At 53.9% G+C, this 22797-nt stretch overlaps 1 protein-coding gene across 1 annotated transcript; it reads right to left on the bottom strand.

The window, feature by feature from the left end:
* Positions 1-205: 205 nt before the first annotated feature.
* On the bottom strand, positions 206-15906 carry CD99L2 (CD99 molecule like 2). The gene is given in 12 exon segments (XM_048959939.1): positions 206-3399; positions 3753-3818; positions 5245-5364; positions 5441-5467; positions 6272-6334; positions 7701-7793; positions 8349-8429; positions 8551-8646; positions 9301-9348; positions 10174-10230; positions 15629-15753; positions 15755-15906. Coding segments are annotated over 12 exon segments (993 nt in total). The 3' UTR covers positions 206-3334.
* Positions 15907-22797: the final 6891 nt, after the last annotated feature.

Genomic DNA, 22797 nt, shown 5'->3' with positions numbered 1-22797 from the left:
TGACCACGTGTGTGTGCTTATGTCCTTTAACTTTTGCCATCGCATTACGGTCCCTTAATGATGCGTGTTTCCCCACAAAGACATTTTGGGATGCATTGGGAGGGGTGTTCCTTCCACTGTTCTTACTGAAGTCTCCAGTGTCGCTGTAGAAGAGGTTATGTATAGAAAGCTATGGTGTGCCATTTGCAGTTGACTTGCAACACAGAAAAAAATGTCCAAAATGCCTTAGTAGACAGTTTGTTTTAATGTTTTCCAAAAGTCAGATTCTGATCTTTTCCCCCCGCTGACCCTTACATGCATACATCAGTGCTGGCAGAATTAGTCTTTTCACAGCAGAACATTCAGCCTTCATTTGCTATACACTGCTTCTGCAGCAGTCAGCAATATGCTTTGCTTTTGGATAAGGATTTCACTCACAAGGTATAACTCTCTACTTTCACAAGAATTTTGTTTCTGAACTTCATTTGTTCACTTTTACAACAGAACCAAATGTGAAGGCCTTACCCTGTCTCATCGTTTTGCTTTTTCAGGATCTGAAATGGTACAGTGGAGAAATTCCGCTGCTACAACAAATGAGTAGTGAACAAGGGCAGAGCAGCACTTGCTGGGATTCCTTAATGAGGCTGCGAGAAAATGACTGAGTTTATTAAAGCACCAAAAAGAATCTGAAACTCACAACAGGGTATTCTGAACTGAAGGAGGCAATGGCACAGTATTCTAAAATGAAGAACCTGCTATGGTACAGCCAAAGGAAAATGCAAGCAATTGGTAAACAGTGGGAGAAGAGCTGGTTAAGTCCCTTCAGTTCTGCTTTCTATGTAATTGTGAAAGCTTTTCTGAACCATGCTGTGAGAAAGAGCTTTAGCAAAGCTGGAGATGTGAGATGTCATGAGCAAAGAGCCCACAGCAAACCTCCCATGAGCTCTCAAGTCAGCTCTGTGTACGCTTTGGGACTTGGGGAAAAAAAATAATACCCTGGTATTCCACTTGTTTCACTGCCTCTTTAAGTACAGGACAAGAAAGTTCATGCCATGTTCACAGAATTAAAGTGCAAGAATTTTACAAATGCCACGTTCACAGAATTAAAGTGAATGGGTACCAGTGAAATGAAGATGGCTACAGAGGCGAGCGCTGCGTCCCTTCTTTCAGCACTTGCTTCACTGCCAGGAAAATACAGCTGAGCGTTACATCGCTGTAATGCCTGTAGTAAGGGGCGAGGTCTGAGCTCCCCCCATCTCCCACCCATCTGCCAGGCAGACAGAGGAGGAAGCAGACTGCATGAAGCCAGGGGAGCCTCAGCTGGCACTCAGCGCATCACAGCTTTGGGGACGAGATTTTCTTATCTGCAGTACTGTCAGTATTTTCCCATCCTAAGTCCCAGAGAGAGATTTTTAATTCTCTTACTGTAAACTTCTGACAATGTCATCCCTTTCACTGCGTGTTTATGTTTTTCCACCTACCCCAAACCTTGAAGTTATGTTAAGGCGGACGTTTTCACTGAAGTCGTATGAAAGGCCTGAGGGAAAGAAGCACTTTTAAGTGCTGTCTGCTTCTGGATTCTGAAAGGGCTGTTTTTCCTCAGTTAAACTGAGGAAGTACTTGTGAGTTACATGTGTGTTTCTTCTGTGTCCTGCTGTAACCACTTCCTAAAGGTTATGGCCTATAAGCAATCCTAAGCACCCCCTGTCCCATCCACTGGGTGTGCAGAGAGTTGTGGAAACATGCAGACAGTCTGCAGCTAAGAGAAATGGGGTTATATTTGCCTGATCTAATCTAAAATGACTCCTAGTGCTCATCAATACAGTGTTGTGACACCTCCTGTACAATCATTTTGTAAAAGCATTTTTCATGCTACAGCTTTCAAACCCATTCAGCTATGAGAGGAAAGCCAGGTGATGGTGTGGGAAAGGGAGAAGCACAGCCTGAGCCTGGGAACATGGCTTTCCTAGCATCAGAGCTCCTGCCTGTGCCCAGCAGAATTCTCCAACCATCATTTCCCCAAACTATCTGACACTTTGAGTACACAAATGCAGGGAGTGTGTTCTGCATGTCTTAGAATCACAGAATCGCAGAATCACCAAGGTTGGAAAACCTCTAGGATCACCCAGTCCAACCATCCACCTACCACCACTAAACCGTGTCCCTCAGTACAGCATCCACGCGTTTCTTGAACACAGCCAGGGACAGTGACTCCACCACTCCCTGGGCAGCCCGCCCAGCACCTGAGCACTCTCTCAGAGAAGTATTTCCTAACATCCAACCTCACCTTCCCCTGCCACAGCATGAGGCCATTCTCTCTCTTGCTATTGCTCATTACACAGGAGCAGAGACTTACAGTCTCAGAACAGCTGAGAACTATTTTTTCTAACCCACTCACTTTTGTACAATGAAGTAGTGACAGTTAGTCTACAATACTGCTATTAGTGCTCTGGATACACGAGGCACCACGTATGGTTAGAACTCGTCTCCCTTACAAAATGCTGCAGTTGTTCTGCTAGAGCTGGAGTAAGGCTTTAAAACTGCAAGTGTTGAGAAGAGCACAAAGAACTGCGTAGCTGTTACAAAGTACTTAAAACGTGGCTGGGCCGTTTCCTTTCGAAGGTTGCTGTGGAATACAAGGTCATAGAATGGCTGGAGCCAGAGGGATCTCCTGGATCATGGCAAGGCCTTGTGGCAGTCACGTCTGCCTGACAGCTCTGAATCAAAGGAAGTGCTTTGGTAGTCCACGTACATTTGCACAATCTGGGACTTGCAAAACATTTTAAAAAATGCAAGTATTTCAGGGCTACATCTAAACTGGGAGTTCCTTCTGCGCTAGGCAGCCGCTTCGCTTCCCATTGCTTTGGGAAAACACATCCCGAAGTGCCTGTCCCCACATGTTGGCATCAATACGAGAGGGCTGGGGAGCAGGAAGCAGCACCAAGGCGGCGAGGGCAGGCCTTGGCAGCAGCACTGTGGCACAGGAGACTGACGAGGGAGGTGGCTGGTTTGCTTTGGGTTGCAAATAACAGGCACTTTGCTGTCCTCACACCTGTAAGCAGTCCTTGCAAAAGACCTCGTCCTTTACCCACAGCAATTGCTGCTGAAGCACCTGCTGCTGGTTTGAATACGACTTGCAGTCAAACCTGCAGTATTCCTTCCATGTAAACATATTACGAAAAATAAACACATACTGCCATCCTAACCCTAAAGCCTAGAGCAGTAAGAAGCCAGTTCAAGCCTAAGGACACATCAAACAGCTTTGGATTCAAATGAAATAAATAGCTAAATTACAGGCAGGCGAGATCTCGGTGTTTGCTGGTTCCTCCCAGCAGAGCGGCTGGGGGCCGTGCCCTCACGCCTTCGCACCGTCGTGTTTCGGCGGCTCTGCAGACTGTGTTTCCAGCACTGAGTACTTAACTGGGGAGGAAAATCAGAGCCGTTAGTGCGACAGCACACAGCTGAACATGAGCGCGAGCAACAGGTGCCAAACGCCGCCCGGCTGTACCCAACCTCAGCCTTTACAGCAGCCTCCCTTATCTGCGGCTGAAGGAAGGAGCATGCTTCTGGTGGCTGAAAACATCAGAGCTCAACATCGACTGCTGCCATTTGCAGGATGAGAGCCTTGGTGTCTCACCCTTGGTGTGCAATAAAGCAGGAAAAGCATCACGGTGGCTGTTACACAAAAAGCTGCAGCACAACCCGAGCGGAGCCTTCCCAGAGCCACCGGGCGGCTCCCAGAGCTCCCCATGGCCCTTGTGGCCAGGCCTCACCTTGGGGCTCCTCGCTTACGACAGCTTCCATGTTCTCCCCTTTCACGTATTCGGCATTAAGTCCCTCTGAGAAGCAACAATAAAGAGAGTGAGATGGGAGGTTAGAAAGCAGAAATTGTTTGCTTTGATGCCTTAAAACCTGTGGTAACGAGCCTGTCTGTTTTGAAAGCTAAGACTGCAATTTTGCAAACTCCTCTGCATTAACAGCAGCATAGAAACATTGGTAAACCATGACTGGTGCTGAGAAAGCTGTGCTGCGTTCTCAAGCCACCACAGAGGTTGGCTCAGATGGGCGAGCTCCAGCCAACTCTCCTGCATCAGCCCCAGGAAGGAGGGCATGGCCGTGAGGCAAGGGCACACAGTGGGCCCACTGCTGTCCCCAGGCACGCATGCTGCTGGGATAACACCCAGTGCCATTCTGCTTCTTCAGAGAAAAGCCATTTCTGCAGTGGCTGACGGCTTGCAGATTGCTGTCATGCATTGCAAGGAGTCTAAGGCCTGACATTAGCCCAGCATGCCGTGTCTGATGGCTTAAATTAATCCTCCTTTATAATTAACTTTAATTTCCTGCTGCCTTTCTGGGACTTTGTGCATCTCAGCTTTCCCCTCATCAAAGCCTTTACTCTCTTTTTTTAAAATTATTTATTCTTACCAAAATATCATTTAAGTGGAGGGAATATACAAGGGAGTTTCATTCCATCACATTCATTTGACTCTCCCCGCTGATCTAATTTACCAAAACACTCCTGTTTGTTGAGACACAACTGGGAAAATAACATGATTCCCACCCAAATTTCCAGCCCCCAGACACCCTTCCCCAGAGCACATGAGGTTCTCACGAGAATTCATGGGATTTCTTTGAAGGCAGCCTTTCCCAGCTGCCTGCACCTCTGCCCTTTGGCTGCACCCACCCTTACCCACAGCAGGGCTACGTGCCCTGTAAGCCCCCCACAGTGCGGTGCACAACCCTCCCCACTGACCCTTCCCAAAGGCCAGGCACAGAGAGGGTACGAAACAGCTGTTACCTCACCAGGGCTCTCAGGGAACACTTCTGTTGGGGGCTGGCCCAGAGCAGAAGAGCAGGTGCTGATCACCACAGCACTGCAACTGCAGCAACATCACACCCACCAACACTCCTTAGTTCCCATGCCTCAATCGATTTATCAACTGGAAAGCCAAGCATAACTCCTTCACCCTTCACCAGTCCCATATGGCCAGAGCAGTCTGATGGAGGCTGGAGGCTGACAGCAGACAGTTGTGGTCTGAAAGCTGCTGCTGAGTGCTGCCATGCCGGGCATGCTAGAACTTCAGTACAAACTGGAATCGAGGGCAGCCAGGTGGGATGCCACAACCAACGCTGCCAATGCGTTCTCAGTCCCTTTGGCAGACAATGCATGGCTTGCCTTCACTTGGAGGGCTGTCCCCACACACCAAGTCCCACTCTGCAATCCTCCACCCGGCAGCCCTCCCACCCCCAGCCGGGGCTCCTTACGCTGGATGCTGAAGCAGAACTTCTTCTGCTGGTAGGAGATGTAGCTGGAGACAGCCCCCACAAGTGCCATGGCCAGGGCACTGGCAATGCCAGCGATGGTGCCCGTTTCCACCCGGTTGTCTGCAGGGCACAGAAAGGCGCTGAGTGGTGGGGAGGTTCCCAGGCCCCGCTCCCCCCGCAGCCCCCATGGCCCTACCTTGGCTGTCGGTGTTGCCTCCAGATCCTGCAAGAGAAAAGACCCGTCAGCAGCCCGGCCCTCACACAACCCCCACCCCGCACTGAGCTCCTCATCGCAGTGTGGCATCCTTGTGCCATCAGAGGGGGCAGCTGCCTGAGCTGCGGGCTGGCATACCTGTACGTGACATGGGGGTGTCTATATGTGACACCGGAGCAGCTGCATGTGACGCTGGGACAACTGCGCACAGCTGGAGCTGGGAGAAATGGCTGCTGCTGGAAGCTGCAGCTCTGAGCTAGCTGCTTAAATCCCGCATTACAGAAGCAGGTCAGCACTGTATTAATGCCTTCAGTGCGGTTTGTCCTTGGCACGGTGATTCATTAAATGTCGACCGGGCTGGTGGTGTTCGCCATTTCTAACTCGACTGCCTTTAATATTTAATACCATGGCTCTCTGTGCAGGCTGAGCCAAGCGCAGCTTGTTTCCTGTTCCTGAAACCAGCGGTCGCATCCTGAGAGGAGGGACAGCGTCCATGAGGAGCGGGGTGAGAGCCCCACGGGGTCAGCACAGCAGGGGATGAGGGACAAGAAGCACCATTCCAACCCCACAGCCGTACTCCTTCTGCCAGGTGCTGAGGGACAACCTGGCATCTGCTGGTAGCTGTAGCGTGGGCTGGCTGGCCCAGGGCCACCAGTGCCAACCACCGCTACCAGGACAGCAAGCGTCCCTGCCAATCCCCTCAGACCCACTGTGGGGTCTCCCTGCCATGTGGAGATGCCCTCAAGGGTCCCTGCAGCATGGCCATCTCTGCCCCATGCTGGCAGCACCAACCTGCCCGTGGGCCCTCCCTACCTTTCTTCTTGTCAGGGCTGTAGCCATCATCCACAATGCCTTCCAGGTCACTGTCCGAAAATCCTTGAAAAATAACAACAAACTGTGATTGGAGAGCAAAAGGAAATCATCCCTACTGCTGCCCTCCAAGGGGTGAGTGCTGCAGCCACCAGAAAGCAACGAGTGGAATGGGAAGTGAAAAAGAGTGCAGGTCTGCTCAGGGTGCAAGGGGCCAGAGAGCCTGGTTTCTGTCCCTGTCACAGCATCTATGGGTGCTTCCAGGGAACATGGAGGGCTGGGAATGGGGCTGTGGGGGTTCTGAACCCTCCCAAGCACCATGTGGCTGGCAGAGCAGCTGCCAGCAGTACTGCCCACAGGAAGGCTGAGGCTGCTGTGTTCCCCTCGGTGTCCCCTACAAACCCTGTGGATGTTCTGAGGGTTCTGCTGGGCATTTTGTGCAGCAGGAGCAGCTGCACCATGGCCCAGCATGTTCCCACCAGTGGCTCCAGCTGCTCCATGAGCAAGGACAGATCAGGGTCAATGGGCAGATCCCCTCCCTCACAATGACAGAGTTAGCAGAATCTTCAACCCCAAATTACCTTCTTTTAAGCTCATAAAAGAGGTAATAACTGACTACATCTTGCCTGAAAGAAAAGAGGATCATGGAGCTGGAGCTGGCAGTGGCATTAATGGAGCCATTGAACTTTTGCCCTTCCAGCCTGGGAGACACTCACCAGCTCACCAGAAAAAAAAAAAAAGTGGTTTATGGGCTTAGTAATGAGTGTAAACTTCAAAGAAACAAAACAAAAGCAAGAACAGAACCTGCAGAGATGAAACCCTCTGCGATGCTGGGGCAGTGTGTGGCCATGTGCCACAGAGCCAGCTGGCCACGGTGCTGCATTCCAGCACCCAACACCTCCTGCCTTGCAGTCGGAGTGTAGACCCCAAAAGTGCAGACAAGTCACCTAGTTAGTACAACCTAATAAAGTACCTGGCTATTAATTACACGTGTGAGGAGGGCATACAGCCATCTCGACATCCATAAACTACCCGTGCAAAGTCTGTTTTCTAGCAGCAGTGCTCAAGGGAGCAATCCTTGCAGACAAATGACGCATTCACCGGAGCATTTCAGAGATGGAAAAAAAAGTCCCTGGCCCTCAGCACGTGCTGTGCCAGGACCGAGCCTGCCCTGGGTTCACATCTTGGCTATGACTGCAAACCCAACAGCACTCAGTAAAACAGCCGTTGGGCACAGGGATGAGGGGAACGCAATAGAACCCCCTCAGCCCCAGACAAGGCATGATCCGCTTCTGCTCACCCCCAGCTTCTGGCAGCGATCTACTGTTTAATGGAGGGGGTGCCCCGCAGTGAGCCTCCAGTGCTGGGGGGCTCCCACAGGGCCCAGAAACACACAGTGGTGAGAACAGCAGGGAGAGGGAAACCCATGTACCTTCCTCCGGCCTCACAGCCGGCTGCCTGCCATCCCTCGCATCGTCCCTATCTCCAAGGGCATCAGCCAAGTCCAGATCCAAAGGATTCTTCCCTGTAAAACAAGATGGGTTAGCAGCTCTAGCAACCTCCTTGATGCTGACAAGTAATCAGTCCAGGAAACGCTCCTGTCCAGTGCTGCTGCTGCAGCAGATGCAGGAATCGCCCTGTGTAGTGGCTCATGTGCTTGACAACAGACAGATCAGATGGGAGAGCAGGCAGCAGGACGGGCCCACTGGCAGTCAGGCTGTCCCGCACTGCCCTGCCCTGCAGCAGGTGTCTGTCTCTGCAGAATGCAGCTGGCACCCTCAGGAGTGCAGTAGGTCAGGAGATCAGCTCTAACAGAACAGCTTCAGACTGCTTTTGCTAAAAGGCAGCCAAAAATGTGGAACGGAGCCAGCCTGACCATCTCAACCCGCTTGCTATCTCATAAATAAGTTTCATCTCACCTGAAATTGATGCTGAGCCTGGGAGCACTTTTTTGACAAAGCACAGCCCACCACCACAGGTATGTCTGCGCTCCTGCATGGCACGGTTACTCTGGGGCCTCTGCAGCTCTCACCTGAACAAAGTGGGGCTGGACACAGCGTGGCTGGGCAGCTGCACTCACCTGGGTTCTGTTTGCGGGGGGTCTGCGTTGTTTTTGGCCGCTTGGTGGTGGTGGTGCGGATGACATCCCAAAAGCCATTGTCTGAAAGTGCCACGGAGGGGAGAGAACAAAATGCTGTTACCCTCCCAAAGGTGCACCCAACAAGGGCCCGGCTGTACGCAGCCCCAGCTCCCACAGAGCAGCCACGGGCCGGGAGACGCACCTGGCTTCCCCGGCCGTGGGAAGGGCCTGGCAGTGGGCCTGGCAGGCTTGTTGGTGGGCTCCACTGGGTTGTCGAAGTAATCAGCTAGGTCAAAGTCTGTAGAGAGAGCAGATGGGTGAGCCTGAGTGCTGGGGCTCTGTGTGGGCAACCCCCAGGACATGGCGCTGCTCGGCGTGTGAGCAGGGATACGTGGCCAGGGCCGGGCATGAGCATCCTCCAGTGTGGCCGGAGCTTGGATCTGGGCAGCCAGGGATCCGACCACCACCATCGGAGGTGGTTTTCCCTGGATGGGAAAATGCCTGGCACTGTTTGGTGAAAGCCAGGGACGTCCTGGAGCAAAAGCTCTTCCCCAGGATCAAAGCCAGCCGGTGCAGCTCGGCCGTGACCTGTGTCAAATCCATTACAATACTGCAAAGCGTGCAGAACTCAGCTGTGGCCATAAATGTTCTCATGTTGGCTGCCTTCAAAACAGACAGAAACCTCAATAGTGCATTTAGGTAGGCACAGGTGTGCAGCGCTGCCAATGGAGAGAGAAGACACAAGGGACACAGCGGCTGTGCCGTGATGGTGGAGAAGGCACCATCAAGCAGTGCAGGCAGGGGAAGCTCAGGCAGCACAAGCAGCCACTGCAGCACAGCCTATTGCCAACCAAAAGGTGGTTCACTGCCAACCAAGATTCTGGCACCCAAGCTGCTGCCAACAGCACACAGCCGACACTCGCTGAAACAACACGTGCCAAGAACATCTCACCTCTCCCTCCTGTCCCACCGGCCGGCTTACTGGGTCTCTTAGGTGTGGCTGTGATAGAAAGAGGAGTAACATGTTAGCCATGGGCATCACCAGAAACACTACCTCTGCCCCGAGAACACAAGACTAGGAGTTGGTGGATGAGTCCACCAGCATCACAGCCAGAGCTCTGTGCCCTGCCTTTGTCCCTGTGACACAGCTGCAACTGCACACAGTGGGAGCCCAGGGGAGCCCCATGCAGGTCCAGCCCAGAGCTTGGCTGGGGCAGATGCCAAGCAGAGAACTCCTCCAGGGGACAACTCCAGGAGACAGAGCAGAGAGGAAGCAGCAGCAAGCTGCGGATGCTTGGCTAGGCCCTGCCCACCAGCCACTGCACTGACAGCAGCTCCCAGCACTGTGCCGCATACCGGAGCTCCCCATCTGTTGGAGCAGTTCTGCAGACGCCCCAGTGCTCAGGGCCTGACTGCTCGCAGGGCAAAACAAGCTGCCATCGGCTTCGGGAGGTGGTTTTATTTATTTTGTTGTAATTTTTATTTTCCCCGCAAACCATTATCCATTAACAGTGGTTAGCTTTATGAAGTATATGAATAAATTATGAGCAAGAGTTGTGGCCGCTCCATTCCTATTAATTTCCATCTGAATGCTGGAGTGCTTCTGCTGCACCCATGTGCTGCCAAGCCCCTGCGATCTGCGCCCTGGGACAGAGCAGCAGGCACGGGGCTCACAGGCGGCTCCCATGGGCGCAGGCAGCTCTGCCAGGGGACTGGGGCCAGACTGCATCCTCTGCCACCTTGCCGAGAGATCCGAGTGGACACGTTGCACTTATTACTTCTTATTTTTCCCTTATTTTGTAAGGGGTGAATGAATTTGACTTACGCCATACGGGGCCGAGGGCATCTTCTAGGCTGAATTCCCCTGGGTCGTCCCCACAACCTGCGGACAAAGCAGCAGCACAGGAGTTACTCACTGCACACGACGTCAGTCACCTCCACACGCAGCCTGGCCAGGTGCCTGTGCTCAAATTGCTTTGGTTTTAGAGGGCTTTTTGCTAAACGTGACCCATCACCAGCGACGAGGAAGACATCAGCCTTCCCCAAACCCATGACTGTTGGATTGCAGAGCAGTCAGCTTCGGATTTTCCATTTGTCTGCCCTAATGGATGCGGTATAAAAACACACGCCACGCTTAAACTTGTCAAGCGGTGCCCACCAATTCATCTCTCTGGCTGCCACTCACCCACAGCTGCAGTTGTGCGTTTGCTGAGCACTGTGCAGGCTTCAGAGCAGAGCAAACAAACTCGGTGAACAGGCAGAGCTGCGCCAGGCAGCCCCACGGCAGCGGGACGCGATGTGGGAACGCCGCTGCCTCGACGGCCCCCGAGAGGGGCACGCAGCTCCGCCAGCGCCCAGCCCGGCCTGCCCTGCCGCTCCTCCTCTTCCTGCACCGCGTTAATTACTGTTGACTTACCCTCGTTCTGAATGTATTTGTCTTGATAAATTCATGCTTTTACATCTCGGAGCATGCTGAGTAATTAATATCCTTTGGGTTTGCTAAGCGCTGCGGCGCTGCGAGAGAACATTAAAATGGCTTTCCTCTCATTCCTATCACTAAATGGATTTAGCTGCCGCCACCTGAGCTCCGGCGCGCTTCATGAATACATTTACGGCCCTCCCGACAAGGACAATGGCAGCCGCGAGGCAGCGCCCACCAGAAGGCTGCCAGCCGCGAGTCGGCCGAAAACTTTCACGGAAAGCGGCGCCTGAGCTGCGACGCGATGCCCTGCGTGCGGCCCGGCAGCTCCGGGAGCCGAGCCGTGCTCCAGGGAACCCCAGGCGGCAGCAGGGCAAGGCCCGTCCCGAGGATCGTCTCCGTGCTGCCGTGAGCCTCCCCACGGGACGCGGCGCACCCGGTGCATCGCAGCCCCAGCCCCGTGCGCGGGCTCTGTGTCGTTGTCACGACCCGCCTGGGCATCCCGCGGCTGCTGGCCGGCAGGGAAAGCGGGCACAGGACCTGTTTGCCGTACTTTCCTTCCATGCGGCGACCCGAAACGTCAGCTCCCAAAGGGCAGCGCTGCCGGGCCGGACAGGGCCGGGCACTGCAGTGTCCCGAGCTGGGCCGGGTGCTTCCATCACAGCCGGCTGCAGGCTGGGGGCAGAGAGCATCGCACCCCCATGTGTCCTCCCTCATTGTTTCTGCGGCAGGCAGCTCGAGAGCACGGCTGTGCTCGTCAGCCTTTTCGTCCATACGATTACATACGATCTAATTAAGCCTCGCAGCCTGGCAGAGCTCAGCGCACAGCACCGCAGCTCACGCGCAGCGCACCGGCTGCGCCACAAGAAGCGTGCCGCCCTCCGCTCCCAGCGCGGCTCAGCACCGCCCCGTGCAGCACCGGCCCTGCGGCCGCCCGAGGAGCCGGGAGCCCACGGAGGGGGCTGAGGGGAGATGTGCCCTGCTGCCCTGCTGCCCTGCTGCCCTGCTGCCCCGCGCCTGCTGTGGCCGAGCCTCCGCACCCAGGGAAGCATTCTGATTTCCAGAAGTACTAATCAGAATCACTACTGATTGAAGCAAAAACAACCTCTGCTGTAATTTTTTTTTTCATGCAATTAACGAGAGTATGGTAATTCCAAGCAATCTTGCTCTTGAGATTAAAGGAAAGCCTGACAGGAAGCACATGAATAAAGCTTTAAGATGAGAATTTGCATAATGAAGACTTTCTCTTTGCAGAGAGGCTGATAGAGGCCGCGTTCCACCTGCCAGCAGCAGCACCACCAGCACCCATAGGGGCAGCGGGACCTGCAGACCCCATGGGAGCTGCAGCACCCAGCCCACGCTTAAGGTCAGACAGCCCCAGGGCTCCCTGCCATCACCACACTGTGAGTGGGCAGCAAGCTGTCCGTGCCGATCCAGGCTCATCGCTCTGAAGCCAGTGGCGTGGGGCTCCTGACACACGCTGTGCTTTGCCCATTCCCAAACCTGCTTCCCAGGGCAGAGGCAGCAGGAATCATCATCCCAGCACCTGCAGGAAGCTCGGACCCAGCTCAGACATTTGCCATTCCTAGTGATGCTCAGGAAACACAGAGAGTTCCTCTTCCTCTGCACACAGGGCACAAACCACAGGGCTGCCCGCACATTTCCCCTGGCACAGTGGGTCACCACAGGCTGTGCTCAGTGCTCAGATCACCGATCTGATTTCTGCTTACACACACAGCAATGACTCCAGGTTTGCCCAGGGGCAGAGGTGCCTGCTCACCAACCAGATGACAAATTGTGGCACCAGGGTTGTTCATTCCTAGTCTGACACAGAATAAGGGATGGCAAAGCCAGGGATGCAGGAGCCTGAATAAAACCAAAACAGGAGATTAAACAACACCTGATTCCCTGCTGGGAGACTGCTCTCATCAGATAGAGACCAAGAGGAGGTGCTGTAGTTAAAGTAGGTAAACAGGGAATTACGTGGAGAACAAGCCAGTCCCTCACATGGAACTGCTCCTGCCTTGTTGTGCCGGGGGAAGTGGATTGCTTCTGGAAACTGATTTGGATGATGCTGGCAGATGGGACACAGAGAGAGGGGCACAGCCTTCAGCATCACAGAATCACAGAATCACCAAGGTCAGAAAAGACCTACAAGGTTGTCCAGTCCAACTGTCCATCTACCACCAGTATTTCCCACTAAACCACATCCCTCAGCACAACATCAATCTCCCCTGGCACAACTTGAGGCCATTCCCAATCATCCTATCACTGATACTGGGAGCAGAGGCCAACCCCTACCTCATCACACTCTCCTTCCAGGGAGCTGTAGAGAGCAATGAGCCTGCTCTTGCACCTGCGAGACATGTCCCTGCCTCAGTGCTGGGGACATGGCAGGGGTTATTCCAGACCGAGTCTCTCCCACTGCCTTCCTGCCCCCTAATTCCATCTGCCTCCCTCCACGGCATCCCCACTGTCCTGCTGCTGCTCCGTCTTCCATGGTTTTAAGGGAACAGAATACAGTTGTTTAAGCCTGACATGAACTACTTCTCTAGATGAGGAAATGTGGAGGACCTGGTTTAGTCACCTACTGCCACAGAGGCCACCTACGTAACCAGAGCGGTTTGCTATTCATGGGGCAGGAAATGATTGAGCTGTATGCAAACAGGCTCACTGAGCCACAAGAAGTGCAGCACTGAGCCTCTCACCTCTCTCAGCCTGAACTGTGGAAGCAAAGAGCACAACCAAGGCCTGGTTTCCCCGAGCTAACCACAACACTGGAGTCTCAAACCTCCAAGAGATATTTTTCTAAGAAGAAACAAACTGGTCTTCAAGCAGAGCACTGCTGACAGTTCCTTCAGCTCAGTGCTGCTGTCCACTTGGGCAACAGATGCCAGGGAAAAAATGACAATTGGTTAGTTTCTCTATACAAAAAAGTTAGATGGCCACTTCTGAGCACGCTGTCACTGGGCTCAGAGAAGAAAAGCTCTAAAAGCTCTAAAACAGGGGTAAGGAAATCAACTGCGTCCAAAGCTCCGCTCACAAATATCTGGGCACAGCACATTTAATTAACATAGATTTGTTCCAAGATCAGAGATAACTTCTAACAAAAGCTTCTCCCACTTTGCCAAAGACCATCAAGGTAAAAATTATTCCTTAAATGCAATGCTACCCTTATCTACCAATGATAAATTCAGTGACATAACCACGTCTTATAACCAATGCTGTTTGCAAACGTAAACGCTTTGCACGACAGCGGAGCCACGCGGCGCCACGCTCCCACCCCGACTGTCCCCACAGGTGGGTGCAACACTTTAGCCATGATCACCAGCTCTGGGGCCGTGAGGGGGCACTGAAGGCTGTGTGAGATGCAGGGTGGGATGCAGAACACCGCCAGCCCGTGCTGCAGCTCCACTGATGTGCCAAGCCACCGCTCACCTGTAATCAGATTCTCTCCAGGTTTTTCTTATCTGTGCATGTCCTTTCTGACAGGTCTGCCAGGGATAACCTCGTGCTCTCCGTGGGTGCAGTGACCTCAGCGATCAGATGTGCCACCTTTCCATGACAGCACGTCAGTGCTATCCATGCAGGCTTATGGACAGGAGACTTAGAAGAGGCCCAGCAGTGTGGGCAGCCCCTGTTCAGCTGCGTTCTGCAACACCTAGACAAGCACTTGGCCAAACCTGAACGGCTCAAGCCTCCCTGCTTTCTGGAAAAGCCACGTATCTCTGCACTAAAGCACTGCGCCAGCAGAGCCCTGGCTCTGGTAAAGCTCTGCAGAGCAGAACCCGTCCAGCTGCTTTTCAGCCCACAGCTCTGTCCGCGATCCCGCAGCCGGGCGCTGGGATTCCGGCGCTGCCCCGGAACGGCGGGAGCCGAGAAAGCATGAACCCGCAGTGCCGGGCCGGAGCCCCGCATAACGGCACTGCCCCGCACCGCCGCCCTCGCCCTCCCCGCGGCCGCCGCCAGCCCCAGGCGGGGGTCGGGGCCGCGGAGCCCCGGCAGCCGTAAGCGCTGCTTTGTCCACGCGGAGCCGGGCGCCGACGGCGGCTGGGGAACCTCGCAGCGGAGATCGTGCTGATGCGCAGCGGCCCGGAAACGTTTAGGAGCCGGACCTGCAGCCTAGCACCTGGGGGTGGCACAGAGCGGCATTTTCGTTCGGCCGGGCCGCGGGCAGCGCGGAACGCCGGCAGCCTCACTGCTGACTAATCGCGGGTTTGCCGCTTTAATCTCAAAACGGGACGCGAGGCCCGGCCCCGCAGCGCTGTGTCACACCGGCACCGAGCGCTGCGCTACGGCGCACGGACAGCGCGGCGAGCAGACAGGCGGCGGGCCGCCACTGCCAGCTCCCTGCCGGCTGCAGCCCCGCGTCCCGCAGCACGTCGGGGCTGGGCGGAGCGCAGGGCCCTCTCTTCTGCGGCCTCGCACATCGCCGCCGGCTGTCTTATCGGCACAGCCTTTAAAAGGGCTCTTTTTTTTTTTTTTCTTCCTATTTAAAAGAACAATGTAATAACAAAAACAAAAAAAGCCTTTTAGAATAACTTGTCTCTGGAATAAGGAAACGAGAGTTGCGGTAAGCTTTGCATTGATATCTACCCCCAAAAAAAGGACGCGGGTTCCCCCACGCACATCGCGCTGCCCGGCGGCACCACCCCGGCTCCCCGCGGCCCCGCAGGCTGCCGCGAAGCCTCCGGCTCCGGCTTTCTCGCGTCCCACCGGGCCCCGGCAGCGGGAAGGCGGGCGTCCGGCCCCCATTCCGGCCCAGGCCCGGCGCGACCACGGCCCCCGGGCCGGGAGCGGCCGCCACCGCGCTCCGACCGCGCCGCGGAGCCCCGCGCCGCCCGATCCCGCCGCGCCCTACCTGCGCCCAGCAGCGCGGCGGCAGCCAGCAGCCCCAGCAGGCGGCGGACGGCCATGGCTCGGGGCGCTGCGCGTCTGCCGCGGGGCGCAGCCGCTGCCTCCGCCGGGCGGGGCGGGGCGGGGCGGAGCCGATCCCGGCCGCTGGCGTGGTGCCGGGACGCGGCCGGGCGCGGGGCCGCGCCGTTCGGAGCCGGGTTGGGAGCCCGGCGGCGGCTGCGGCGGCTCGCGGCCCCGAGAGGCGGAGCGCGCACCGATGCGGGTGTCCGTCCGCAGTGACATTACAGTGCAAACGTCGCGTGTCGTTGGCTCGCTGCGGTCGTTCCTCCAACCTCGGGCCCTCGCTTCTTTCTGAACTGGCTTGAAGCTGGGATCCTTGCGAGGGCGCTGGCAGCGAGCAGGGGGACCCGCAGGGGGACGGTACTCCGTCCCACGGTGCCTTAACGGGCGCTGCCCAGCTCTTCGTGCTGCCTCCGAAGTCCCGTCATCTCAACGTGCTTTGGTTTCCGAGCAAAAATATGTTTAAAGGGAAGGGAAAATGCTCAGCAGGGAAAATAACTTCTGGGGCAAGTAAAAATCTGATTCAGGATCTGTTCCTTGCAAAATGTACACAGATAAAATAGGAGGTGTGAAATGTGCAACTTGTTAGATGCGGGAGCCCCGCACTGGCCCCAGTCAGTCGCCCTTGGTAAGTGATGGACACATAACAAGCACCAATTTCACTGCTGCTTTAAAAGCAGAACGAGCTGTCATGTAGCAATGCACAGCCCTGCTGCACGGTTAGCGGTAATGGAAAGTGAAAATACCATACACAATTTTACACAAGCAATTTCACAGCCACAATCACATTTCCACCCGCAACCACCTTTTGTCTGCAACACTGTTGCTTTAGGATACTGTTTCCAAATGAGGTACATGGAAAAGTGGGACATGATAAAGGACAGCTAACGGGGCTTCTCCCAGGTCGGACCCTGCCTGGCCAACCTAGTGGAGTAACTGCATCAGTGGAGAAGGGAAGAGCCACTGATGTCACCTATCAGGCTTCAGTAAGGTCTTTGACTTTGTTCCCCATAACATCTTTTTCTCCAAATTGGAAAGATATGGATTTGACAGGTGGAGTGTTTGATGGACAAAGGTCTGGTTGTGAGATTGGACCTAAAGAGTGCTGGTCCATGGCTCAATGTCTGGATGGAGATCAGTGATGAGTAGTGTCCCTCAGGGGTCAGTGCTGGGCCTGATACTCTTTAATATCTCAACGGTGTGCCCTCAGCAAGTTTGCAGATGACACCAAGCTGTGCAGCACAGCCAACATGCCTGAGGGACAGGATGCCATGCAGACAAACTCAGACAGGCTGAGCAGTGAGCCCAGGATAACCTTATGAGGTTCAACAAAGTCAAGTGCAAGGTCTGGCACCTGGGTCATGGCAACCCTCACTACCAGGGCAAGCTGGGGGGTGTAAGGATGGAGCACAGCCCTGCTCAGAAGGACCTGGGCTGCTGGTGGATGGCAGCTGGAATGAGCAGCATTGTGCCCTCATACCCAGAAAGCCAACTGGATCCTGGGAGCATCCAAAGCAGCACAGCCAGCAGGGTGAGGAGGGGATCTGCCCTTCTGCTCCGTGCTGTGAGACCTCACCTGGAGCGCTGCGTCCAGATGGGGAGTGCTCAGCACAGGAGAGACACGGAGCTGCGACAGATGTCTGCTGTGACAGGACCAGGGGAAATGGTTTTGAACTAAAAGAGGGAAGATTTAGATTGGATATAAGGATAAAGGCTTTTACACTAAGTGTGGTGAGGTGCTGGCACAGGCCACCTCTCACCCAGAGAGATGGTGGTGCCTCATCAGACACAGGGCTGAACTGGGCTCTGAGCACCTGATGGAGCCTTAGACGTCCCTGTTTGTTGTAGGGGAGTTGAATGAGGTGGCCTTTAAAGGTCCCTTCCAACTCTAACAATTCTATGATCCTGTGAAACACAACTCTTTCTTTTGCTAGTTTGGGGTTGACAGCCTGCAGCCTGGCTCTGCAGAGCAGGTGTGTGGGGCTGTTGGTACTGGCTTGTTTTGTCACTGCTCTGCCTGCAGGAGATGCACAGACTACAGCTGTACCAAAAGGTGAGAGGCGATTGGCAACTGCAGCGCTCTAAGTCTCACCCTAAGGAGTCTCCTGATGGTACAGAGGCCCCAGGCACTTCCAGTAGGTGCTCAGAGTGGTTATGAATATTCCCTATTGTGTGAAACTGCTGCTGCAAATGTCTTCACCCTGTGTAAACCAAATGCTTTAGCCACACTCTTAAAGAAGTGTGAGTAGTGCTGGGATGGCAATTCTCTGAGCGCGTGTTTATTTGGGACAGTCTCCTGGGGCATCTGCAGTCTGCAGATGCATCAGATGCATCTTCTCTGGTTGCCAACCTGGCTGCCCCTGCTCAGGTGTGGGCCGGGGGGATGGCGCTGCCCCGTGTCAAGGGATGAGCAGGGCAGCTGGGGGGATGTGGTGTGAGGTGTTCTGTGCTGAGGCTGGCCAGGGCTGCTGGATACGGGGTGTGTGCTGATGGAAGGTACCTGCTGATCCCTGAGCATGGGGGCATGGTTTTAGAATAAAAATGTTGAATCATAAAATTAAAGGGAGAAAAGTAATTCTGGCCTGACCTGGAATGTTAGACCAGCTGCTTGGTGCAGGTCTGCATGCACTTCTGGTAACCAGACTGCTGGGACAGCCTGTGGGCCTGATGAAAGGGTCCCAGGAGCCACCAAGGCTGTGGCACAGGTGCACCCGGGTGTCACCAATGGGACCCAGCCCAGATGGATCTGTCCCTGTGTGGGGCACACAGGATGCACCCTGCAGCCCACAGCCTGTCCCTAGCTGGGTGTGGGGCCGGGCCATGGGGCTGCAGGCTGGTGGCAAGGCTGGGTCTTGCTTCTCCAATGACTCATGTGGAGGAACAGTCCAGCGCTGCGGTCAGCTCTCATCATCTGCCAGCGCAGTAGAGACTCCTGTTTGTTCTCTGGGTTCCTGAAAAGCAGCACAACCTGCTGTTTTCTTTCTTTCTTTTTTTTTTAATTTTCCACTAGGGACTCACAGTGCTGCCTGAGAACCTGGGGCCGAACCCAAAGAAAACATGTCTCGAGAAGCAGCGTAACTGCTCTGGCCAAGCTCTCCACGTTTTCTCAGACTCCAGCAGTCTGCAGAACACAGAGGGGTGACAGAGTGTGAGGTGATGTCCAGCGGTTGGTGAACAGCTGCAAAAGAACTCTCTGCCTTTCCCAGCAGTTAATAACTTCATGCACAGAACAGAGATTTTTTCAGAAGGACCCCATGTGTTTTTTGGCTGACTGAGGACTGGCAAGGAATGCTCATAGTTACTAACAGTGAGATTTTATTTTATTTTATAAAGGAGGAGAAAAAAAAAGCCTCAGACAAACAAACTACCTTTCACCAAAACCTTGGTTCCTATTGCTGAGAGCATGCAGCATTACCTGCCACAATAAAATGGGGCACAATGCAGCCTTATTTGGGCCAAGAAGTGTGGCAACATTTGGGCAGGACTGGAATGCCAGCAGCTGAGGTGCTGACTTGCTCCTTCCCTTGTGTGGGACAGGGGTGACCTGTGTAGGTCAGCGGGTTGGTGCAGAGGGCACTGGAAGGTGGTGAAGGTGGTTCTGTTGGCACAGCCTGACCACTGGCACTTGGGAAGAAGGAAGGCTGTGTCTGCTTGGCCCCTGAACCTAAAGGAGACCTTTAATGTAGCTGAATTGGGCACCTCCCCTGGGAAGGGCTTTGAGGCCAGAAACTCAAGAAAATGGACAGACTTTCATGTACATACGTCACTAGAAAATTACTGTGCTCTCAGCCTAATACACACTCCATTTTGTACAGTGTCACCTCTTTTCTGGAAGGATTTGCTTGCTTGCTAGTCATTCTACTTTTAATAGAAAAGTTCCATAAAGTGAATAGAGGTTATTTTAAATAAGGAAACCAAAGCATATTGAATCCAAAAAGTTTGGGGTCATTCTTACAGTTATATTTTGTTTTTTCTTCCTAACCTGCCATAACATTTTGCAACTTGGCAGTGATTTTACATTACATTTTGTAACAGCTTCAAAACCCTCTGGAAAAGCACTTCTGTGTCTGGTGCTGTAACACCACTATCAGGCCGAGGGACCAAGAACCAACCAGTGCTGGAGGTGGTGTCCAGTGCTGGCTGCAAACCCCATGTTACCTGCATAGGTTCTGTGAACCTGTGATGGCTCTAACTCTGAACTTTGGTGGTCGTTGCATTTTATAAGCCCGTGGGGGGCATACACGGATTGCTATTATGCATCATCTGAAAACAGGACCGTCTCCCAGCCCCGGCCCCACAGCGATGGGAGCTGCTCCCCGTGCTGCCGCTGTCCCACCTGCAGGCAGTGAGCATGGAGTCCTGCGGCACACCGTGCTGGGAGGAGCTGAGCAACAAGAGGAGCTGGTGGGTGTTTAAATGCCGACTTAATGAATAGAAAAAGAGCTGACACTGTTTTGACACATGCTTGAAGTGATTGCATTTTATGCTCATATAGTTTTGAATTTTTTTCCTGTCTTTAGTTTAACTCTTTTCCTTTCCCTCTCGCTGTTGCTGCAATCATGATGCTTTTTCTATGCCCCCTGCCCCCCATAGCCTTTAGCACTTCACTGACTTTAGGTGCGACGTTACAGACTTGCAGGAGAGCAGGATGTGTGCCCTGGGAATGCACACAAGAAGAGCATCCGCGTTCCACAGAGCGTCTGACACATCGGGCACAAGGTGACTGCAGGTCTGAGCTGTGCTGGCAGCAAGGAGAGCCCCTGTGCTGCACAGCATGCCTGTGTGTGCGTGGATGTATCTGGGTCTGGCGCTGTGTGACCTCAGTTTTGTCCTCTGTGCATCATCAGCTCCCACGTGTGCCTGTTCCCCCACTGTGCCATTGCTTGGGCAGGTGTGATCTTGGTGCCAGGGGTCTGCCCATCAGCACAGCCCTGCATTGCCAGCAGTCAGTAACCTCACTGTGTGCCCAGACAGTATTCCCTCTGATGTCAAAGGTTTTATTTCCACTGAGAAGTTAGTGAGTGTTGCAGATTTTGGAATATTATGCACATTAAGCCATCAGTCTGGACTGTGTTTTCCTTACTGTTGTCATGTGAAACACTTAGGGGTGACTCTAAGTGTAAGTCTCTGTTACTCTTTCATTTTGTTCATTTGATGGCGGAATTACTGGCTGCTCAGTTAATTACTTTCTCCTGCTGTGCTCCAACCTTTCACACAACACCAGGAAAAAAAACCCTCTGAGGGTGACACAATGTAGTGAGAGCCCACAAACGTTGTTGGAGGGACCCAGGGGAGTAGAGAAGTCCTGGAAGCCAATTTTATTGTTTAGAAATGGTTTTCCTGCTGCACATAAGCATGCGTGAGCTGCAGAGCCAGCGGCACACGGCAGCTGGACAGGAAGGTGCCTTCAGTTGGCCCACTTGGAAACCATGCACAAAATGTTGTGCTAATTCACTGTGGGTGAGCTGATACGTGGTCAGGAAGCTGCTCCTCTCCCATTCAGACCTTTCAACTGTAGGGCAAAATGTGTGCCATCTCCTGCAGCGGGGCTCTGGGAGCTGAGCCCGTCACTGGGGCCTTGTTCTATTTCCATCCCAGCCAGGACATGAGCTGCTCCTTGGGGGGCAGCACTGGTGATAATTGGGTTCTCATTCCCCAGTCCTGAGCCAACTGTGTGGAAGAGTAAATACTGTTAGTGCTGTTTTACAGGTGAGGGGAAGGTGGGTGGGAAGAAACAAGACCTGCTCAGACAGCTGTGCTGTGCCATGAGCTGATGGGTCAGCCTGGGAGAGGCTACAGTGCTATTGCTGCTCCAAGGGAGGGAGGGACCCCAGAATGCCACCTCCTGGGCCCTGTGCAGAGCGCTGCCAGCCTGGATCCACGTGTCTGAGCTGTCCCATGGCTGGCAGCACAGAGGCCGCTCAGCCAGGCGGGGGGGCTGGCAGTGCCATGCAGGTGTTGGAGCTGCGCTCCCTGCGGCTCTGCTCTCCTTGGCATCTCTCTGCAGCCTGGCCTGTGCTGGGCCCCTCGCTGTTGGTTGCGTCAGGACTATAACATGCTACCTGATAGGTTTCTGCCTGCTGTGATTCCTTAGGACAGCTCTGCACTGAGCCTGCTGCTTTCTAGATGCAGAGCCTGCCGTCCCCATTGCCCCAGAGCCAGCACAGTCCCTGGTGGGAGCATTTGCTACATCAAAGCCCCTGTCTGTGCTGCAAAGGGATGGATTCTGTGTAATATTTACACTCGTGAGGGAAGGGCTGTTTTTTTCCCTTGTAAGTACCACAGAACTTCTGTTGCCTCTGTGTTCATTCGTGCACCATTTTCACTTGCAGTGACTCACACTCACAGAGCAGTGAGAGCTGTCACCAAGTGCCTTAATTTCAGTGTTGGAGTGGGCACACTTCTCTTTTCAAGTTAGTTCCCAGGCAGTTCAATTCCGAGTTTTCTTTTTTCCTCATGGCTTCTCTGGACTCCATTGAGTCAGTATCTGTTTTAAGAATGTAGTTTGTGGGCTTTTGTTCTGGTGTTCCAAGGCTTCCTCTCCTTTGTTGCTTAAGCGTGTGCTCTGTAGTGAGATGCTGTAGTGCTCCCTGTGTGACAGGAGGTGTCTGTGTGCGTGCTGCTCTGCAGGGCCACAGCAACATCTTCTGCCCACGGTGACACTGCAGCTTCCGATATTCCCTAGGAAAGAGACTCCTGGTGAAGGTGCTTGTGCAGGTTGCACTCAGGCCCCTTGAGCTGTGTCACGACATGCTCTTTTTAATGAAAGATCACAAACTCATTTCCTCCACCTCTCTCTGTTTGGTTAGCTGGAGTAGACAGCAGCTGATTTGTGACATCTCTTCGATATTTCGCTATCACTGCTCTGTGTACACCCAGGGTCACCTTCATTGCACTGTTCAGACCTTGCTCAGGAGGCTTATCGCAGGCTCCTTTGAGTAGCTACTGCCCCATTGATCAGTGATGTGCAGCATCCATATCCTCACAGTGGGGCACAGAGAGAGCCCACGAGGCTCACACCCTTACTTCACTTTTCGGAGTCCGTAGAAGGATGTTAGATGCTGTACACTCAACAAATGTACAGATGGAAGAGTAGTTAAGATGATACTTTAC

Source organism: Lagopus muta, chromosome 13 (genome assembly GCF_023343835.1).
Source record: "Lagopus muta isolate bLagMut1 chromosome 13, bLagMut1 primary, whole genome shotgun sequence".
Taxonomy (NCBI): domain Eukaryota; kingdom Metazoa; phylum Chordata; class Aves; order Galliformes; family Phasianidae; genus Lagopus; species Lagopus muta.
The sequence above is the reverse complement of the archived record's forward strand: the minus strand, read 5'-3'. Positions and strand labels throughout refer to the sequence as shown.